General features: G+C 41.4%; 1 protein-coding gene and 1 long non-coding RNA gene across 8 annotated transcripts in view; one reads left to right on the forward strand and one right to left on the reverse strand.

Moving 5' to 3' along the window:
- LOC118104830 (tubby-related protein 1) overlaps positions 1-17788 on the reverse strand; it is a 32927-nt gene that overhangs the window by 9573 nt on the left and 5566 nt on the right. For 2 of the 7 annotated variants that reach the window (XM_047339346.1, XM_035152051.2), the window contains exons 2-5: positions 2874-2915; positions 2648-2740; positions 2443-2526; positions 1808-1865 (exon numbers count right to left, since the gene is read on the reverse strand). In XM_047339346.1, coding sequence (XP_047195302.1) covers positions 1808-1865; positions 2443-2489 — 105 coding nt within the window. In that variant the 5' untranslated portion in view covers positions 2490-2526; positions 2648-2740; positions 2874-2915. Of the gene's footprint in view, positions 1-1387; positions 1559-1807; positions 1866-2442; positions 2527-2647; positions 2741-2873; positions 2916-3799; positions 3817-17788 lie in introns of those variants that run through there. The other 5 variants (XM_047339344.1, XM_035152052.2, XM_047339345.1 and 2 more) reach the window with 5 other exon arrangements.
- Positions 10125-17779, forward strand: LOC118104833. The gene is made up of 2 exons (XR_004695073.2): positions 10125-10591; positions 16867-17779. It is a non-coding gene; the product is annotated as an uncharacterized LOC118104833 (long non-coding RNA).

Below are 17788 nucleotides of genomic sequence, written 5' to 3' on the forward strand. Positions count from 1 at the left end.
TGGTCCGTGTGATGATTTCAATATACGATCATTTCTACTTGTATACAGTCATCTGTGATATAATGAAGTAAATGTGCTTCTTGAGGTTGCGGAGTAAGCGGTGGAGCGTTACAGTCCCATGCTACAGAAGGAGGTCAGTGTGATGGCGGCCAGCAGAGACAGTAAAGGTAATCCTATTACACGTAGATCCTACAACGATGGAGGTCTATTTGTGTCCACAGACAATCCACAAGTCAGAGTAATGGCAGATTTGGTGTTTGTCAAACTGGAATCAGTTGAATAAAAGTAGAGAAGGCCAGTATAATTAACAGGCTATAAGTTGCAATAATACTTCAACCTATGACAATGGCAAGTTATTTTTTAGTATTAAACTTCTTCGACAACAACAAATTGAAAACAGTAGATACCACTTGTGAAAGTGGCCTCAGACTTGAGGTGTGTGCATGAGAATATATGACTTGAGTATTTGTTTTTAAAATACTGTATCTGAAACTCTGCTAGTGACCCTTTTTAATTTGCTTTTTTAAAATACTGGAGGAGCTGACAGCATCATTCTGGGTAATTGTAGCTACAAAGAGGATTTAGATTTAATGAATCATCTTCAACATGGCATAAAAACAACACAAATGTTAATGTTCCTTCTGCATTTGGTGATGTCAGATTTGCTTGACCCCAGAAAATGATAATTGCTCAAATATATGATAATACATGATAAAAGAGGAAAAAAGCCTTAAAGGCCTTTAAGAAGGAAACAGCACAAAAATGGAAATGCTGTTGCAGGTGTCACCACAGTAGCACTGCTGAATGGTGGCTGGATTACATCAATCTCTCCTGCGTGCTTTTGCAGATGCGTTGCTCAGCATATGAGCTCCATACATTTAGACATCATCAACTGAGATGCAAGTCAATGGAGGATGAGAAGGAGAAGCTACAGTGGAGCTGCCTACAGAGATGATTTCCTGTTGAATGTCTGTAGAATGTCTCTGGTGGATAACCTGTCTTACTCTAAATGGAAAACCTCCCATGCTGGCATTTGTAACAGTTACCTCACATATGGGTCAGAGATTATTATCCACGTAATCGTTTTTCAGAATGTCTTCAGATTTAACTTTTAATGACCAAAGGATTCTATATCACAAATACAAATTTGAGATTTAAAGAAATTGATTGATAATGAGCACGCAATGAATGCACTGCACCTGATTGGAAACTCTGCATATGTTGAATATTGTTGTATGAAAAAGGCAAAGGGTGAATTGTCTTTAGTCATCCTTTAGGTCTCACTCTCAAAATATCATTAAATGCCATAACAGGCATCTAAATTAACACTGAGATGTGTTAAAACTCAATACAAAACATCCAGGACACCACAACGCGACTGTTTTACCTTCTCTGCAGACATTGTGTGGCCTTCGACTTCAGCTCTACCACTTCTCCTTTTTCACAGGTTAGAAAATTAAAAAAATACAGGCGTCTCACTGGAGATAATGAAAGAGCGAGAAAGCCCTGTAGTCACTGCGTCTCCATCAGCAGAAAGTTGTTAATAGGATTTATGTGTAAAGCCATCTGCTCTGTGGAAACACGTCAACGGGAGAAACCAACAAAGGCTCAGGAGGAGGGAGGAGAAGACTTGTTTATCACTATGTGTTGTCCTCACACCTAGAACGCAATGTGAGTTCTTGAGCTACAACAAAGCCGTCAACCAACAAGATGTTAGTCCATATTCACTTCCTTCACACATAAGAAGCGTCTGTGCTCCTCATTTCGGACGTCAACTGAGGGAGAGAGATTTTGTATTTCACTTTACCTGAACCTGCTGCTGCTGAAGGGAAGAATCAGAATCTGAATCTTCATCTTCCTGACTCCTGGGGCAAAATAAATTAGAAACATGTGATTACCCAAATGATGAGGATAACAACAACAACAAGACATTTTGAATGTGAGCCTCTTGCTTGCTGCCAGTCCAAGAGAGAGACATTAATAAAAACCTGCATGTTTATAACATCATCCAGGTTGGGGATTGAGAGACAAATTAGTTTTGTTTGACAGTCACACAAGGATATGGAATTAAATATTATAAAAATATGTATTATAAAATATGATTATCCATCGTGCCCAATTTTCGACAACCAGCAGCAATGACTGTGTAAAAAGCTTCTGATCTTCCCCTTCCCACAGGCAGAGAGCTCTGTGGAGTCATTTCTACATTAATAGGTCACACAGGGTATGGGAATCAGGCCCGAGCAGTTCTGCCTGACAGCGGCAACAAAGCTTTTCCTTGCTACTTATTGGTTTAGCACCACTTGGTTAGTTCCGAGGAAAGTGGGTGTGAAAGCAGGAATAACCATTCAGAAAACCACAGGGCCTCAGGTGGAAGGCACACGGAGGGTTGATGACACACATAGAAACAAATGCTTGCATGACAAATGTCTGTTGACGTACCTGTCCCGTGTCCAGGCCTCTTTGACGATGTGATTGTGGAATGGCATGGCTGGTGTGGAAAAAAGGTTACATCCCCATTCTGGTCTTAATGAACAAACAAAAGAAAGAGAGGATTCTGGCTGATGTATAACCAACACATTAAAACCATTTATGTAAAGGTACTTCATTGTGAACGTATAAAACATGCATGAACACAGTGTCTCACCAGACGGGGGTCTCGCCAGACAGGGGTCTCGTCAGGCAGCAGTCGGATTGACTCCATCCAGCTTGTGAATGCCCATAAGTCTCCATACACATCCTGCAGCCCAGAGACACAGTCACATGACACGACTTCTAAGAGGATTTTTAACAAAACAGGTCCCCCCCATCGACTCCCACACAACCAGGAAGCCCTGACCCTTCAAATAGGATTACTCTAATTAGCCACTCACCATCTGTGAGCATTTCCAGGGTTTCCAATGGAGAGAGTTTTCCTTAAAAAAAAAATGGTTCAGGTTAAAATATACTGTCATTATATTATATATATATAAATAACTGTCATTGCTGCGTCCTTCATCTCTGTCAGACTTTTTCTTTTGTACAAATACTGTAAAGATTGTATCCATGTATGTTAGAAACTGTCTTTTCTCATGATTATTGTAATTTTCTTCTGATACACGCTGCATCTATTGCACTTCTGTCCATCCTGGGAGAGGGATCCCTCACATGCGACTCTCTCCGAAGTTTCTACGTTGTTTTTTTCACTGCTTAAAAGGTTATTTTTGTAGTTTTCCTTACTCTTGCTGAGGGTTAAGGGCAGAGGATGTCCCACCTTGTTAAGCTCTATGAGGCTGATTATGGTTTGTGAAAAAGGGTACAAATAAAATTAGATTGATTGATCGATTTGATCAATAATCTACAGGAAAGTAAAACAGCTTCAGGCCAAACAAATACCATTAAAAACCACAATTCAAATTAAAAAAAGAGCCTAAAATTGGAGCAGGTGGTTCATGACAGGAACATCTTGCAATAGACAAGCTGAAGGAAAACAAAGGTGCGAAGGTAGAAAAGTGATAAAGGAGGGTTCTTCCCTTTAACAGCTACAGTTATGATGTCTTAAACATATAGTTTTACTCATTGGCCTGTGTTTGATCTGTGAACCAGGACGATGCTGAAAACATGTGAACTTCTCTAAATCAACGAGTCATAAGTGTCAATATGGTGAGTTAAGAGTGTGATTTCCTCACTCGGCCACCAGATGCTGCTGTTCCCCAAGAGACAAAACGCACGACGCAGGACAGCAGCTGTGAGGCACCAGGGGGCACATGGAAGTACTGAACGGTAATTTCATTTTACGCATATATGAAAAATGACTGACCAGGCCTCAGTAGCAGCGTTGGAAATGTATAATTATCCATGGGAATGGTGGTTTTCTATCTGAGTCCTGCGCCGGCTCAAAGAGTCTCAGAGCAGAGGGGAGGAGACTGATCACAGCTGAGGTGAACAGTAACACATGTGGCAGAAAATAAAGTAAGAAGTAAGGCGTCTGGTAGTTTTAAAAGGCCAGGCCCTTTGTCTCTCTGCATCGCTGTGCTGCTCACGCTGTCCAGTCTGCTGACTGATGAAAAGGGTCTAGACTAATGGCTTTGCTGGCATTTCTGCAAACGCTTGACAGTGACATTGCAGTTGGCAGGCGGCCTAAGGAAGGCCAGCGACCTCAAGGGAGCAGCAGTGAAGCCATCAAGATCTTAAAGAGACAGACACTGCAGAGCCTTTCTCACCGCACGCTGCGTTTCCAAATCATTTTCACGTCAGTTGTGTTTTATTGCCGCAAGCAAGAAAGTAAACAGAGCCGAGGCAGCGAGAGGCGGCGCAAGAGAGTGCCCCGTAGCAGAGAGGCTGTAAAACCAGCCCTTACTATACCGACAACTGTAACAACAAGCCGGAATGAAATGAAAACACGTTAATCAAAGTTGTGGCCAAACAGGGACCATTCAAAGCAGTTGTGCAAACACGAAGCCAAGAAGAATTATGTTAAATACACAAAAGGTACAGCTTCCAGTGGCAGTGACCGGTGTTTGAGGAGGGGCTCCGATGATGATATTTTAGTTCCCCCGTGGGTTTAGTGCTGAAACAGCACGTCGGTGAGGACGTGAACTCAGTGGCACTGTACAGGCCGGTGAATCATCAACTCAGAGAGGGCCCATATCTCAGGAAGGACAAACAATGAAGAAGAAACAGGAAAATCTGGGTTAAATGAGTCTATCCCCAAAGGAGGAACTGTAACAGGAATGCGGAGGGTTAAAAAAAAAAAAAAGGACAATGGCAGGAGGTCTCGTCCATTTATTACAAATGGAAAGATGCTATTCAGGGAGCGGAGGGTTGTGGGGTTGTAGATAGAAAGAACCTCACAGTCTCAACACTGAGTCCAAAAAGTCACACTGCCCCGTATGCCAATTTTAGAACTAGTTTATAAAAAGAACAAATAAATGACTGTCAATCCAGAGAGGAACTTTGGTCATATTGGGATCAAGCTCATGATCAAATTAAATCCACATCCATGAAAAACGGAAAGATCTGTATTTTCCCCCTCCAGAGCTGTGGAGTTGAATCCTGATTCAAATCTCAGTTTCTCAGAACTCTGAACCCGAGGCCCCCGCTTACAGAGAAAAAATAAATAAATAAAGTCATTACAGAATGAATGTATGAATGAAAGCTTTATTTCCCCTCTGGGAATATGCTTTGCACAAAGAGCATAACAAAATATATTTCTCATAAATGTCCGACAATGACATCATATAGAAAATAAGCATGTAAAAAGCTTAATTTAAGGGGATTAATAAAAGGACCATTATTGATAGTTCAACAAAGGTTTAAAATTCTATGTAGCTGAATGGGATGAATGATGTGATGCCTCTTTTAATCTTCACCCCAAAGATAAGATCTCACTTTCAGACTACAGAGGATCATTGGCTCTGTAGTAATCTTGTGAGTAAATTGATGGTGTGCTGGTCTGTCATATAAGTTATACTTAAATTATTCAGTCAGATAGTTACACAAAACTGACCAATTTTGTCTTGCTTTGCAAAGAGAAGCCCCCCCATCAAAAGGTCATTGTCAGCCTAGATCAGTCCACCTTAAAACTTTTACTTTTCCTTAAAGCTAGGGTGGGTAATCTTGGAAAAGCTAGCAAGAGCAGGCTACAGGTACAAGTAAAGTTACTTGTATGCTTTCAACGGTTGTGTTGTTTATAGTCACAGGTAGCAGAGTAGCTCTTCTAAAATTCATGATCAATTTAAAACCAGTGACTTGTCTTCACACCAGTTATCAAAGTGGTAAATCTCAGATCTATAACCCGTCTCATCGTCAGTTGAAAGGCCGTCGCTGCAGTTATCCTGGTGGATTCTGTTTTACCATATGAACAGCATAGGTGAGAAGACACAACCCTGTGGTGCCCCAGGCAGATGAAAGATAATTGTTCTCCACACATGTGATATAAACACATGTTCTGTTGCCTGTTGGGAAAGAAGCCGTGAATCCATCTTGTGAAGATATGATTTAAACCCAACTGCTTTATCAGATCTGCCTGGACAATATTAAAGGCAGATGATAAATCAGCAGACAGTTGGGGTTGAGATGGTCTATCAGACTCATCACGTGCATAAAGCAATGGAAGCCATTGGCAAACTGTGACGTTTGTCCAGAGCTCGTCTATAGTGAGTTGAAGCCAACCATTGTTTTGACTCCACGCCTCCCTATCGTTGTCCTCAAGTAGCTCCCTGCGTGCTCGGTTTACTGCGTGTCTGAATTAGTTCTCCTGTGCATCTGACATCTGACATTTAAAGCAAGTTCCAAGAAGCTTTTTATATCAGCAGCAACTGATTTAGTTTAGTATTTGCATATGTTTTTAGTTGTTTGCTGGGGATCACATGAAATACGAGGATATTAATATAACATGTGAACACTCTAGTGTGCTTGTCTATATCTGGCCTTTGAAACCTCTCCCAGTCTCTACATCAAAATAAATAGTTCAGATAACACACTCATCATTCCACACTGTCACTGATATTGATTTATGTTTTCAGCTTTACATTTTTGTCAGCAGGATGGCGGTAAAAACACAGGATCGTTGTCACATCCACATATCTGATTTGAAGATGGCGTCAATGATGCCGAAGCACAGATCCATGTTTTTGTTCAAACCTGGCTCAGTATTGAAAATTCCAAAATTAACTAATTAGCTAAAGCTAATGCTAACAATGCAAACAATGGTATGAACACATCTTTAAACAATTATTACATTATAAACAAACGTTAACATGATAGCATAGCAATGTTAGTAGAGTAGGTGATGCAGCAGCACTTGTGTTAGTGGCCTATCTGAAATGTGTTATTGCTTAAGTTTTAAAGTCTGTATAAAACAATGATGTGAAATAAACCTTCAAAAACCCGTAACTACATTTCAAAGGTTCTCTATGTAAACACAAAATTATTTTTATCTGGACTAGTTGAACTCGTAACTGTTGCTTCCGGGTGTTTGGCCCTCACGTCATTAATAGAAGTAATAATCCCTGGTATTATGGGCTAATTGATAAAGCAATGTGACCTGGACCCAGATAGTTGGTGAGTGTGTCAATTAATTACAAAATCTTTAATTTAAGTTAATTTGTAACATTTGTACTAAAATTGAGACTTGCCCCTTTTGAGTTGTTGAGCCTCCCAACTAATGTAGCTAGCAGCAAAGTTTACGACTAGTTTCATGGCCTAGACTGAAAGTCATGCTTCTACTATCACATTTGTAGTTTATAGCTATAACATCTGACCCACAAAAAAATTTTTTTAATACTTTTTAATAACTTTTAAGGCCTTTGCTGAGGGAAATTAATTCAATACAATTCAATGCTTTAACTCGGTGTATCTTATGACAACTTAATTTTCTCCTCCAGACTCCAGGATCTCAGATACCAGGTGTCTGTTCCTCTCAACACAAAGTTATCTCTGTATTTGTAGCGATAACCCGAGACAGTTTGGTGGGTTTGTTAGTTCGGTGAGAAGATAAGAGACAATGCTGAAACAAAAGTTCCCCGTGGAGGCTCAAGCAGCGACGTGCCAAATCTAATAAGGAGCAAATTGAAAACGCTCCTTCGCTCACAAGCCTCTCTGGTATCTCTTGTTGATAAATTCCTCCCAGCTAGATAACCGGGAGTCATATTATGACTACACAGCCCATTGTGCATTACTTGGCCTCAGTGACCCATAGAAGAGAAGAAGTGGGAGGTAAGTTATTTGAAATACACAATGATATACATGATGTACAGTCAGTAGGTGAGGACATTGATGCTTTATTATGAGGAGACTCCAAAATGGAATCGCAAATTAGAGGGGGGGGGGGAGTTCTTAGACTGTAGGGGCTGTATGTAAGAATGCAAATGTCAGAGTTAGTTGCTCCAGATATTTTCTGTAACTTTTCCTCCCAGCTCCATTATAAAAAACGAAATATGATACAGAGACACGTAGAAGAAGCTGAAGACGACGTCAACTTGGACAGACCATAAGATTCAAGAGCTTTTAAAGAAAAGAGTCAGCACCAGCGTTGATGCTCCTACATGCTCTACCCTTGCCTGAATGTTCAAGGTGTTTTCCTGTTGTTGAGAATGTGTGAGACCCACAAATCCGACTCCTGTTGCTTTCTTGATATGCGAAAGACTCAGGTTTCCGGATATTTTTCACAGTTCATGTCTGAAAACGGATATAGCGACTGGGGGAACAAACTTTTGTATGATATTCAGTGTTTCTGGCAGCTACCTGCATATCGCTGCTTACTGTAAATCCCAAAGACAACTGTGCTTTTAAAACCTCTGAGAAGAAGCAGTTGTTTCTCATTCACTTTTACAGCTCAGAGTCGGTTGTGTGATCTTTGACATGTTTCCCATCGCGGCGCCAGCTGTGTGAGGGGTCAGTGTGTTTCTAGAGCCCAGACAACAGTTCGGATAAATCCAGTCAGGAAGGTGAGAAGTTTTAGATAATTCTTGACTTGACTCCAGTTTGTATGAGGTGAAAAATTTTAAAATGAGTCCTGTCAAGATTGAATACATACGGAACAGCAGATTAGGAAAAACAGAAGTGGAAAAGAGAACTGTGAGAACAAGAGCTCACCCTTGGAAAATGACAATAGTGTTAGTAAAGGTTAAATTGCTATGTGACTCTAACATTGAGTGTATTAACATTTAATGCTCTTCCGTGTAGAAGTTGCATTGAAAAACAAGGTAAAAGAAAAAAATTTGGACGACTTCAAAATATCAAGAATGAAAGAATGTGAGACGTTAGACGAGAATCCCCGAGCAACTCAGAGCAGAAATAAAGGCAAAGCAGCCGGGAACCTTGTGTGAATTGTAACACAAGCAGCGCTGAGCCTCGTGAGAGTTTGACACACATCTGAAATGGAGGACAGAGGATCCAGGAAACAGTGCTGCAGCTTGCATTTCCTATTCTCTGGGCGTCTGTGATTGAGAGCTGCTGCCCCGGAGCGATCCAGACGACCGCGAATCTCTAACAGAAGAGCAGATGTCTTCATGACTGAGCTGGCACAAGCTGGCATCGCCCTGGGAGCAGAGAGTTAAAAAGTCCTGAGAGCGGTCACTGTCCCCCAAGAGAGGGAGAGAGAGAAAGAGAGAGGGGGGGAGTGAATGGGTGAGAGTGCAAAGAGCCAGCACTCCCCTTGCAGACTTGTCCCCTCCGTTTTTTCTGAAACAGGCAGTGCTCTTGAACCGGTGCCAGTGGAGGCTGGCCCAAGCCCCTTGCAGCTGAAACTTTTACAAGCTCGATGTTTGCGAGCAGGAAGAGAGGGACACAAAGTGAGATTTGTAAAAAGGGAGTTTGCAGCTCCCCTCGTCTTCTCTCCTCTCGTTCGACCCGCCTGAGATGCCAGCACAGTGATTCACGTTCGATACCCTCGTTGAAATCCTTGAAGAATATGCAGAGCATGTTTTGGAGAGAGGACTGCATGAGGAGGGAAACGGTTTGAACTGTATGTGAGGATATAATTGCTTCTTAAAAAAAAAAGAAAGAGTCAGTGACATCACACAGGAAGCTGTCTTGGATATTGCCTGAGGAAAGAAACTGATGAGTGTCCACGGCACTCGGTGACATACTTGTCCTGTGTCCTTTTCAGCACTTGTACATTGGATTAGATTGTTCCTGGACTCTTTGCCCTCATTTCCTCTTCTGCCCTCCTTACACTGTGTGTGACTTGAATATATATTGTGGTGAACATCCTAATCCAATTGTCTGTTATTTTGACAGCAAACGTCGGTTTATATTCGCTACTAAAGTCAAATTTAATCACAACCCCGGTGGATTTTGCATTTTTCGTCTGTCTGCTGTGCAACAAACCAGAGTGAAAACACAGGCAGGTGCAGAACAACTAAAAGACGTCCGGAATGACGACCGCAAATGTGAACCGTGAGGCATGTACTACCTGGGAATGTTGCCAACTGCTGACAAAAGGCTTTACTGCCTGGCTCTGAGAGGAGCTGTAAACTCATTTGCTCCGAAAGGCTGAAGCAATATCTGACAGTGACTTGTTTGGCCAACTGTAGATAAACCTATCAAACCTTTTGGCTTCGTGACAAGACAACATGTAAGTACTCACTTCTGAATACTTTACCCTCTCTCTCTCTCTCTTTCCCTCTTCCCTCCCAGCCCTCCAGTCAAGTGAGTGTCTATTTGATGGCACATAATCTACACTTCACGTGACTGCATTTCTTGAGTGTAGTCAACTCTGTGACTTCACCTCAACACCCAACTCTCTCTACTTCTATGCACACTCCCATGTGGATTCTGTATTTCTAATGGGAGTGTGGAGGCAACATTTTTTTTGACTTCATGATTTCTTTTCCTGTCTCCCTTTCTCCTCGCTGTCTCTCCTTCTTGGCAGCGGGGCAAAAGTGGGCAGGCAGAGAGGAGGGCATGGCCCAGAAACTGCTCTCAAGCCCCAGCCCCTGTTCGAGTGGGGTTCCTTGCTGGTATACTACTCAGCCTTTCCCTCGTCTTGCAGGCGAAAGAAAGGGATGTGGATGCATTCTTGTCTCCTTTCTAACCCGCCGTTTTTTTTGTTTCCACCATGGCCTTCTTTTACGGGCCTGACCTGAACTAGAAAAGTAACCTCCAGGTATTTCCGATTTTTGATTCTGCTTCTGTTTGGGCCTTGATACACGTCTGTGTACTCGAGGTTCCCTTTATTTGTGCTTGTTGCAATTGTTAACTTCTTTTACTGTTACACGTGGTGCAGATGTCTGCTCTGCTTGCACCGAACTCGATGCTTAGTTCTCCAGCGTTTTCGCTCGATTCTTGGGTTGAATACATTAAGAAATAATGACCGAATCGTCTGTATATTGTCTGTTTACGTAGCAGTGTTCGATAAAACTCGTGTCCTAGCTACAAATAACTTTTATGGTTGTGTGACTGTCTCATGAAGTAAATCAAGGTATAACTTGGGGTCAGGGCCTAAAGACACTGCAACTCCAGTGGCTCGAACAAATAAATGTCACCGCATCGACTGAGATTATTACCTTCAACCCTCAAACAGGGAACTCTGCGATAAGTCATTTAGCTCTTTTTATAACATATGTTTTGGTTTCTGTTTTTTCCAGATTTAGCTGCGAGACATCTGCAACCAGGTGCGACGTAAAATCTCCCCAAAGCTGTAGTGTGGCTTAACAGAATTTAAATATATATTTCAAATGGTGGAATAAGCATCTTAGAGTCATCTTAGAGTAAACTTAGTGTCCGTGTCATGCAAAACCGTGTTCCTCCTGAATTGTTTCTTGAATCCTGCTGTTTGATAGATGTGTTCAGAAACCAGTATGAACCAGATCTGTTTGTTGCAAGCATTGTTCTATACATGAAGGGGCTTGCGGCGTAAGATTGCTGGGTCTCGGTTTCAGATCGAGCTCGTTCGGTTCGTTTTGGGGTTTTTACAACCGTAAGAGGCACGGAGATTACAGAAACATTAACATTAAAATTAATTACATACATAAAAGCGACGGCTCTTTACCCCGAACGAATCGATCTCTCATAGAAAAACGCGTTCATTGCACACGGACACAGATGGACACATGCTGCGTGGTTAGCACTTCTTTGTGGTTTTGTTCGCGTGTAGTTAAGTGAGCTTTGGGGTTTGTGTAGTGAGTGTGTGATAGCGCCAGAGGAAGGCATACTGTACTGTACAGAAAGGGTGAATGGAGAAAAAAAGGGGGAGGGATTAGGGGGGGATGGGCAGGCAGGGAAACTGAACTTATTTCCTCCTCCCCCCCCACCCCCCTAAGTTCTCCTCAGATGAACTTGCTGTGCTGCTTGATGACATGTTGTTTGGAAAGCCATATCCTCTGCTATTTGCGTTGCTCTCCTCCCATGGTTAGAGTGACTCCGTGGTTACCAGGATCAAAGTCTCTCTTTTTTCTTTCTGTCGGCTGTTGATTTTATCAGGTCGCGCTGCATACACACATTCCGCTCTTCCTGTTTGTTCGCAAAAAAATGACTAGTGGGCTACAAAGTGCATTTGATGCGACTCTTTTGTCAACGCCATATCCCGTTGAAAACCAAATCAGTAAATGTTAATAAAAAAAGCTCTTTGTAAAAGCTATAAGAGAAAGACATCTTCAGAATATAACATCTGGATGGTCCAGATGTTCCACCAGTGTTTTTAACCTATGTGGGGATATTAGATTGGCAGGTTTCCCCGAGACAGGATAGAGCCACGTATGACACGAGCTCACTGAGTAAACTTTCACACGCTCTGCTGAGATCATCACACTTTCAGGCACTCACTGTATTAGCATTAAGTAACGCTGTCTAAAACAAACGAGAAGAAGAAGTTGTGAATGTTAGAATGTTATTGTTGCTATAAGATCCACCTGTTGTACTGTATATGACGTGCAGGCCCAAAGAGGAAATTACACAGCCCACACCAAACTTTTCACCACAAACTGCAGTTATCTCGCGCCATCACTGTTAGAACATCATGACATAAACCTACATCATCATTCAAATATATAAATAAAAAGTAAGATGTTAGCACCAGCCTCTGCATGCCAGCAACAACAGCAAATATTTTAGCACAGAATTAGATTAGATTTCAATTATCCCTCAGATGAAGTATTTATTGTTACAAAAATGTACTTAAAATAACGTAATAAAATAACGTTTAAACTAATAACCAGTGTGATTTAAAAATACTGTACTGTTGTACTTTCTGATACATTAGAAATTATTATTGATATAATAACATAACAAAAACAATAAAATAACAGCTATTAGCCTCAATACAATAATATAGGTGCACTAGCAGCAAAATTGTGCTGTATTGCTCATAAACACACAGAGGAGACAACTTATGCAGTTGAGTAGTAGCACCATTGCCAACAAATGTAGTTCAGCAATTCGAAAACCGGTTATGTATTGTTTCTTAAACGTGTCCTATAAGGGGTAGTAGCACGTGTGTTATCAGAGTCACATGGTAACTAAATAAAACACCACATGTACTTCCTGTGTAGACACATACTTTTTTAGATGTATGCTTCTTCTTCAATTTGTGGTTTGACCTTAAACTGCAGAACCAGTCTATTTAAAGATAATAAGAACCACTTATTGAGTTATGTAGCGCAGTGGGTCCCAGCCCCGGGTCTGGACACCCACAAGGGGTTGTGAGAACAACTCATTTTTTATTTATCCTTTATTTAAACAGGAAGATCAGATACAATATCTCGTCTGCAAGGGAGTCCTGGTACTAACGGGGTCGCAAGATGAGATAAAACTAAAATCGGGACTTATGGATCTTTCTTTAAAAATACTGCATACCAGTTCATACCAGTAAAATTACCAAAAACTAATAATCAAAGTAGAAGTTAGTCTTTAAGTTGACTTCACTCAGTCAAGCATACAGCCTGGGTTTTCAATAAGATGACAAACATATTGCTACCACTAGTCTAGACTAAAATACAACTTCTAACATTACAGATATGACAATATTTTGTAAGTGCTGGGCTGATATTTGAAAAGAAAGTGTAAGCATCAAAACAGGAAAATGGCAAAAACAAAGAAGGAACTTAAAACTAAAGAAATGACTCAGTGGAGCTCAGTGTCCATTGATTTTAAGTTTTCTTGCAACATTGGGTTTCTGCAAAAAATCCCCCCCCAAAAAATGGAACAAACTGTACTCATTCAGCAGTTAAAACACCTGACTTTACAGGAAAAATAACAATATGACAGCAATAAAATTATATATCAGAGCTCTCGTCATTGAAGTTACTGCCGATGTTGATCGGTCAATCAAGGACAGCTAAGTCACTTGATGCTTCACTGAAATTACACATCTTTCTGAAATGAGGATCTAAATAAAACCGTTACTGCCAGATGTAGATGTGTGTGTGTGTGTGTGTGGTTCCAGGTGGACGTAAGCTACCTGCTGAGCTGAGCTTATGAAACCGGATACATCACAGCTGATGAGATTCAACTGGAACCTCAGCCTCAAACAAAACGTAACCACTGGTCCGGCATATGGACAAAGTCTGCTTATGGAACAATGGACCTTTTCTCTGGACGTGTGAACACGTAGCTCATGTAGCACAAACACTGCACCGAGCATCTGTTAGCAACCGAACCCGACTGCGCAATGTCATACCCCCTTTTTTATTACATGGCATCCTCTCATTGCATTGGCTGCCAACACTCTCCTCCCCCCCCCTCAGTGGTGGATTCTGCCATGCAGCATCCACGACATCACCCCCTTTTTTTGTCTCATTCAGATTCAGCTTGGCACGCAGACAATGCCGATTTTCTTGGCACCAAATATTGGGAGAGCACCGCGTAAGAGAACCGCCCTCAGTCTTTTCCCTCACAACCGTCCCCAAAATTCCGCCGATCATCATGGATCACCGCCAACTTGTGATGGGTATATTTTTTTTTTGTGCCTTCATCTACTAGATTTTCATTTTGTCTTGAATAATGTTTTAACAACGTAAGATGAAGAAAGCAGCCAAGGGGGCGTTTCTATGTGAATTAACTGTGAATGAACAGTGTGAGCGATATGTTCATTGGCATGTTGTTTGTTCCAGAACCGGTTATTGTTGTTTATGGTGCTCTTCAACACAGCGGCCATTTTCCTATCACCAGCATCTGGGGGAGCATCCTGTGAAAGTCAAACCATTGGTTTCAGGTTTAAAGAAAAATGAATGCTGTTATTCTTGATTGGGATGTTAAGTAAATATAGTTTCTGTTAAAAAAGGTTGATGCACAATTACTTACAGGATATTTAGAGACAATCAAGGTAAGAATTTAAAAGAAAAAAAATCTAAATGTACCTGTTTGCAAACGTCTTCTTTCTAAAGTGATGGAAGAAGTTTAGATTGTTTACCTTCTCCAAGGAGGTTTTACTTTTATTGGCATAAAGTTTGTTTTAGCAGATTACCATGAAACCTGGTGGCAGGATGTGGTCTGGTTTAGGGAAGAACCCATAACATTTTAGTGCGGATACGGATGTATTAATAAATGGACTGTTGGGCATTTGACGGAGGTATGACTCAGTTTAAAATTGGACTGACCATTTAGAATGTAATGAAAGAATGTGAACACAAATGATGCAGTGTGGTGTTGTGTTCTGGCTAAATAGACCAGAGATTGAACTAAAAACTTGAAAAGCAGCTTTTCACCTGTTTTGCTTTTGTTCGTAACCTAAAGCTTTAAGTCACAGTTTGTGTCCAAGTGGCTACAAATTCCGTTTGTAGTTCACGCAACTTTGCGCAAATAAAAAGTTGAATGCCGTCCTGCTTTTGCTCCGTCCGCTCTGCGTTGGCCAGCCAGTTAGAGGAGTTTGATACCATTTACCATCTGATCAATTCAACATCTCAATTAAGGCCTCCCGCTCCCTGATGCCATGGTGCCTTTTCATTCTGCCCCGGTGAGCCCAGCCTGGCACCACCGCCGCACAGTCTGCCAAAACATTTCAATCACTGTCAGCATTAATTAGACCAAAGAGGAACTCAGAATGTTAATGAACTGCCCAGCCGCTTTTCAACCACCGTGGTTCACATGCTAATTTATGCAAAGCGCCCTCGCCTTTGCATGGGTTGACCATCGTCGTCTACAATAACAGTGTCTGGGCTCGGTCGGCTCAGCCAATGTGCAGGTCTGTCGGGGCCCAGACGACTCGGCCCAGCTTGTGTCCCAGACTCTGGCTGGCACAGTAAACAGTCTCCTTTTTTTCAACTGACATGAGGTGGCTTTTTACACTGAGCAAAAAGGGCAATTTTCTGAAGTCAATCCTTCAACTTCTCTACTAAAACATCTGAAGCACAATCAGAGAGCAGGAGCAGGATTCCTTGGTCTACCTTTTTGAATCAGCAGCTCCCATCTCTCGGAGTTGATTTGCGAACAAGCAATTCCGTTTAAAACTAGAGTGGCACCACCACCAAGGCTCAACAGCCCTTGTACCACATGTTGGGTACTGGTGCCAAACATCTCACTAAAATGGCCGAGGTTCTGCCATTTTCCATTCTCTTCCTTTGCACTAGTTTCTGGTCGAAGAGTCGGACGGGACCAAACGGAGACAAAAGGACGTTGGTGTAAACTGAACAACCTTTTTTCTGCCCGTTAGGAAGAAGGCACTGATTCTCGGCTCAGCTGCTGTTCATTATGTGCCAACTGTGACTCACATTTTCTGTTGTTAAAGAAATCTATTTTGACATTAATGTAGAAAAGTTGCATTTGTGTTGTACATCGCCAGTGTGCGCTAATGTCCATCACACACCTAACACTGACCGATGTAAGATATATGATGGAGCAAGCCTTTTTTTTCATTCTACAATGTGATGGAGTCTCTGAAGGGTTGGGGTTATTTGTTCCTGGAAGGTAAATCCTTCTGAAACTGTTACCTGACCACCTAACTCCATAATAGCGATTGTCATTTGAATAATGTGGTTTGATCATATGTACACGTGCATGTTTTAACTGATGTTCCTCGACCAAAAGGGTCTGTTTTCATCTGCATATGCAAAACAAATACCAACTCGAAGCACCTTTCTAGTTTTGTTTGAGATTGTAAAAGTTTACTGAAATGCAACGCAAATGCTCGAACTCTGATAAGAAATCCTTCGAAAGTCTACTTGGCAGGTTTTCTGTGATGTACTGCTTCTAAACACAATCGGAATTTTACTAGATGTAGTAAATCTTACGATCTTGCCTCTACGCAGAATAAAGATTACACTTTTCAATCGTTCTTTTGGATACTGATCATTTTCTCTCTCTTCATTTTCTCTCACAGTTTGACTGATGAGTTTCCACTGCTGCCTGCATACATCTCTGTCCTTAAGGCTGAGGTAGTAGATTGAATAGTTGTGGGGTTTGTGTCCTCCCTCTGAGATAACTATGCAATCTACTGTCTTTCCTAAGGAGACAGGCTGAGCTGCTGTGATGCACACGAGGAGCTCCATGGATGAAGGAACCCAAGGGCCAAGTACTCAACTCTGCTTTGTCTGCAATCTATTCAGGGGAGACTTTATTTCAAAGGTGCAGTTTGGGAACATGTTCTGAATTAAGCACGTATTGAGTGAGAACTCGTGTTTAAAGATGCTGTGCTTGAAGTTGAGCCTAGCAAGGTGAGGTAGTAGGTTGTATAGTTTGTGGGATGGAGTCAATCCTACTCAGGCGTTAACTATACAGTCAATTACCTTCCTTGAGAGGTACAATGAGTGCTTGGGCGGAAGCTACTGCTCTTATGGAGAAGGAGCCACTCTGATGCCATCTTGTGGCTAAAGACTATCATCACCCTGGAAATGATCTATTGTGTGTGTACGAGGAGATGTTTTCTGAAAACAACCTGAAGATGAACTCCTTTTGGTCTAAGAGTAATTCAGACTAGAAGTAGATCCTGAGAGATGTTAGAAGACCAGAAAACACAAACACCGGCTCACGGTCTGTAATCTTTTGTGAAAACAGAACAATAAAGAACATATTTAATGGCCGTTTCAATTTTCTCAACAATAAATCAAAAACAATCCAATAACTATGGAGTCGACTGATAGAATAAAGTCTACATGGTTGATGTTTGCAGTCTCGCAATCATTTGTCAAATCCAACACATTCAATAATCTGCAACAACTGCACTAATCCCAAATACGAAGGTAGTTGTATAACTGCTGAATTAAATCACCGACATAAGGTGAAGTACAACTGAATTTGTTAGTTTTTTTGCAATAAAAATATCACACGCCGACAGTATTTGGTGCCTCAAACAAAAGCCAATGTTTTCATTTGTTTCACATATGAATTAAGATGCAGTTTATAAAATATCAATTTGAAATCAGTCTGAATT

The sequence above is a fragment of the Hippoglossus stenolepis genome, chromosome 3 (genome assembly GCF_022539355.2).
Source record: "Hippoglossus stenolepis isolate QCI-W04-F060 chromosome 3, HSTE1.2, whole genome shotgun sequence".
Lineage (NCBI taxonomy): Eukaryota > Metazoa > Chordata > Actinopteri > Pleuronectiformes > Pleuronectidae > Hippoglossus > Hippoglossus stenolepis.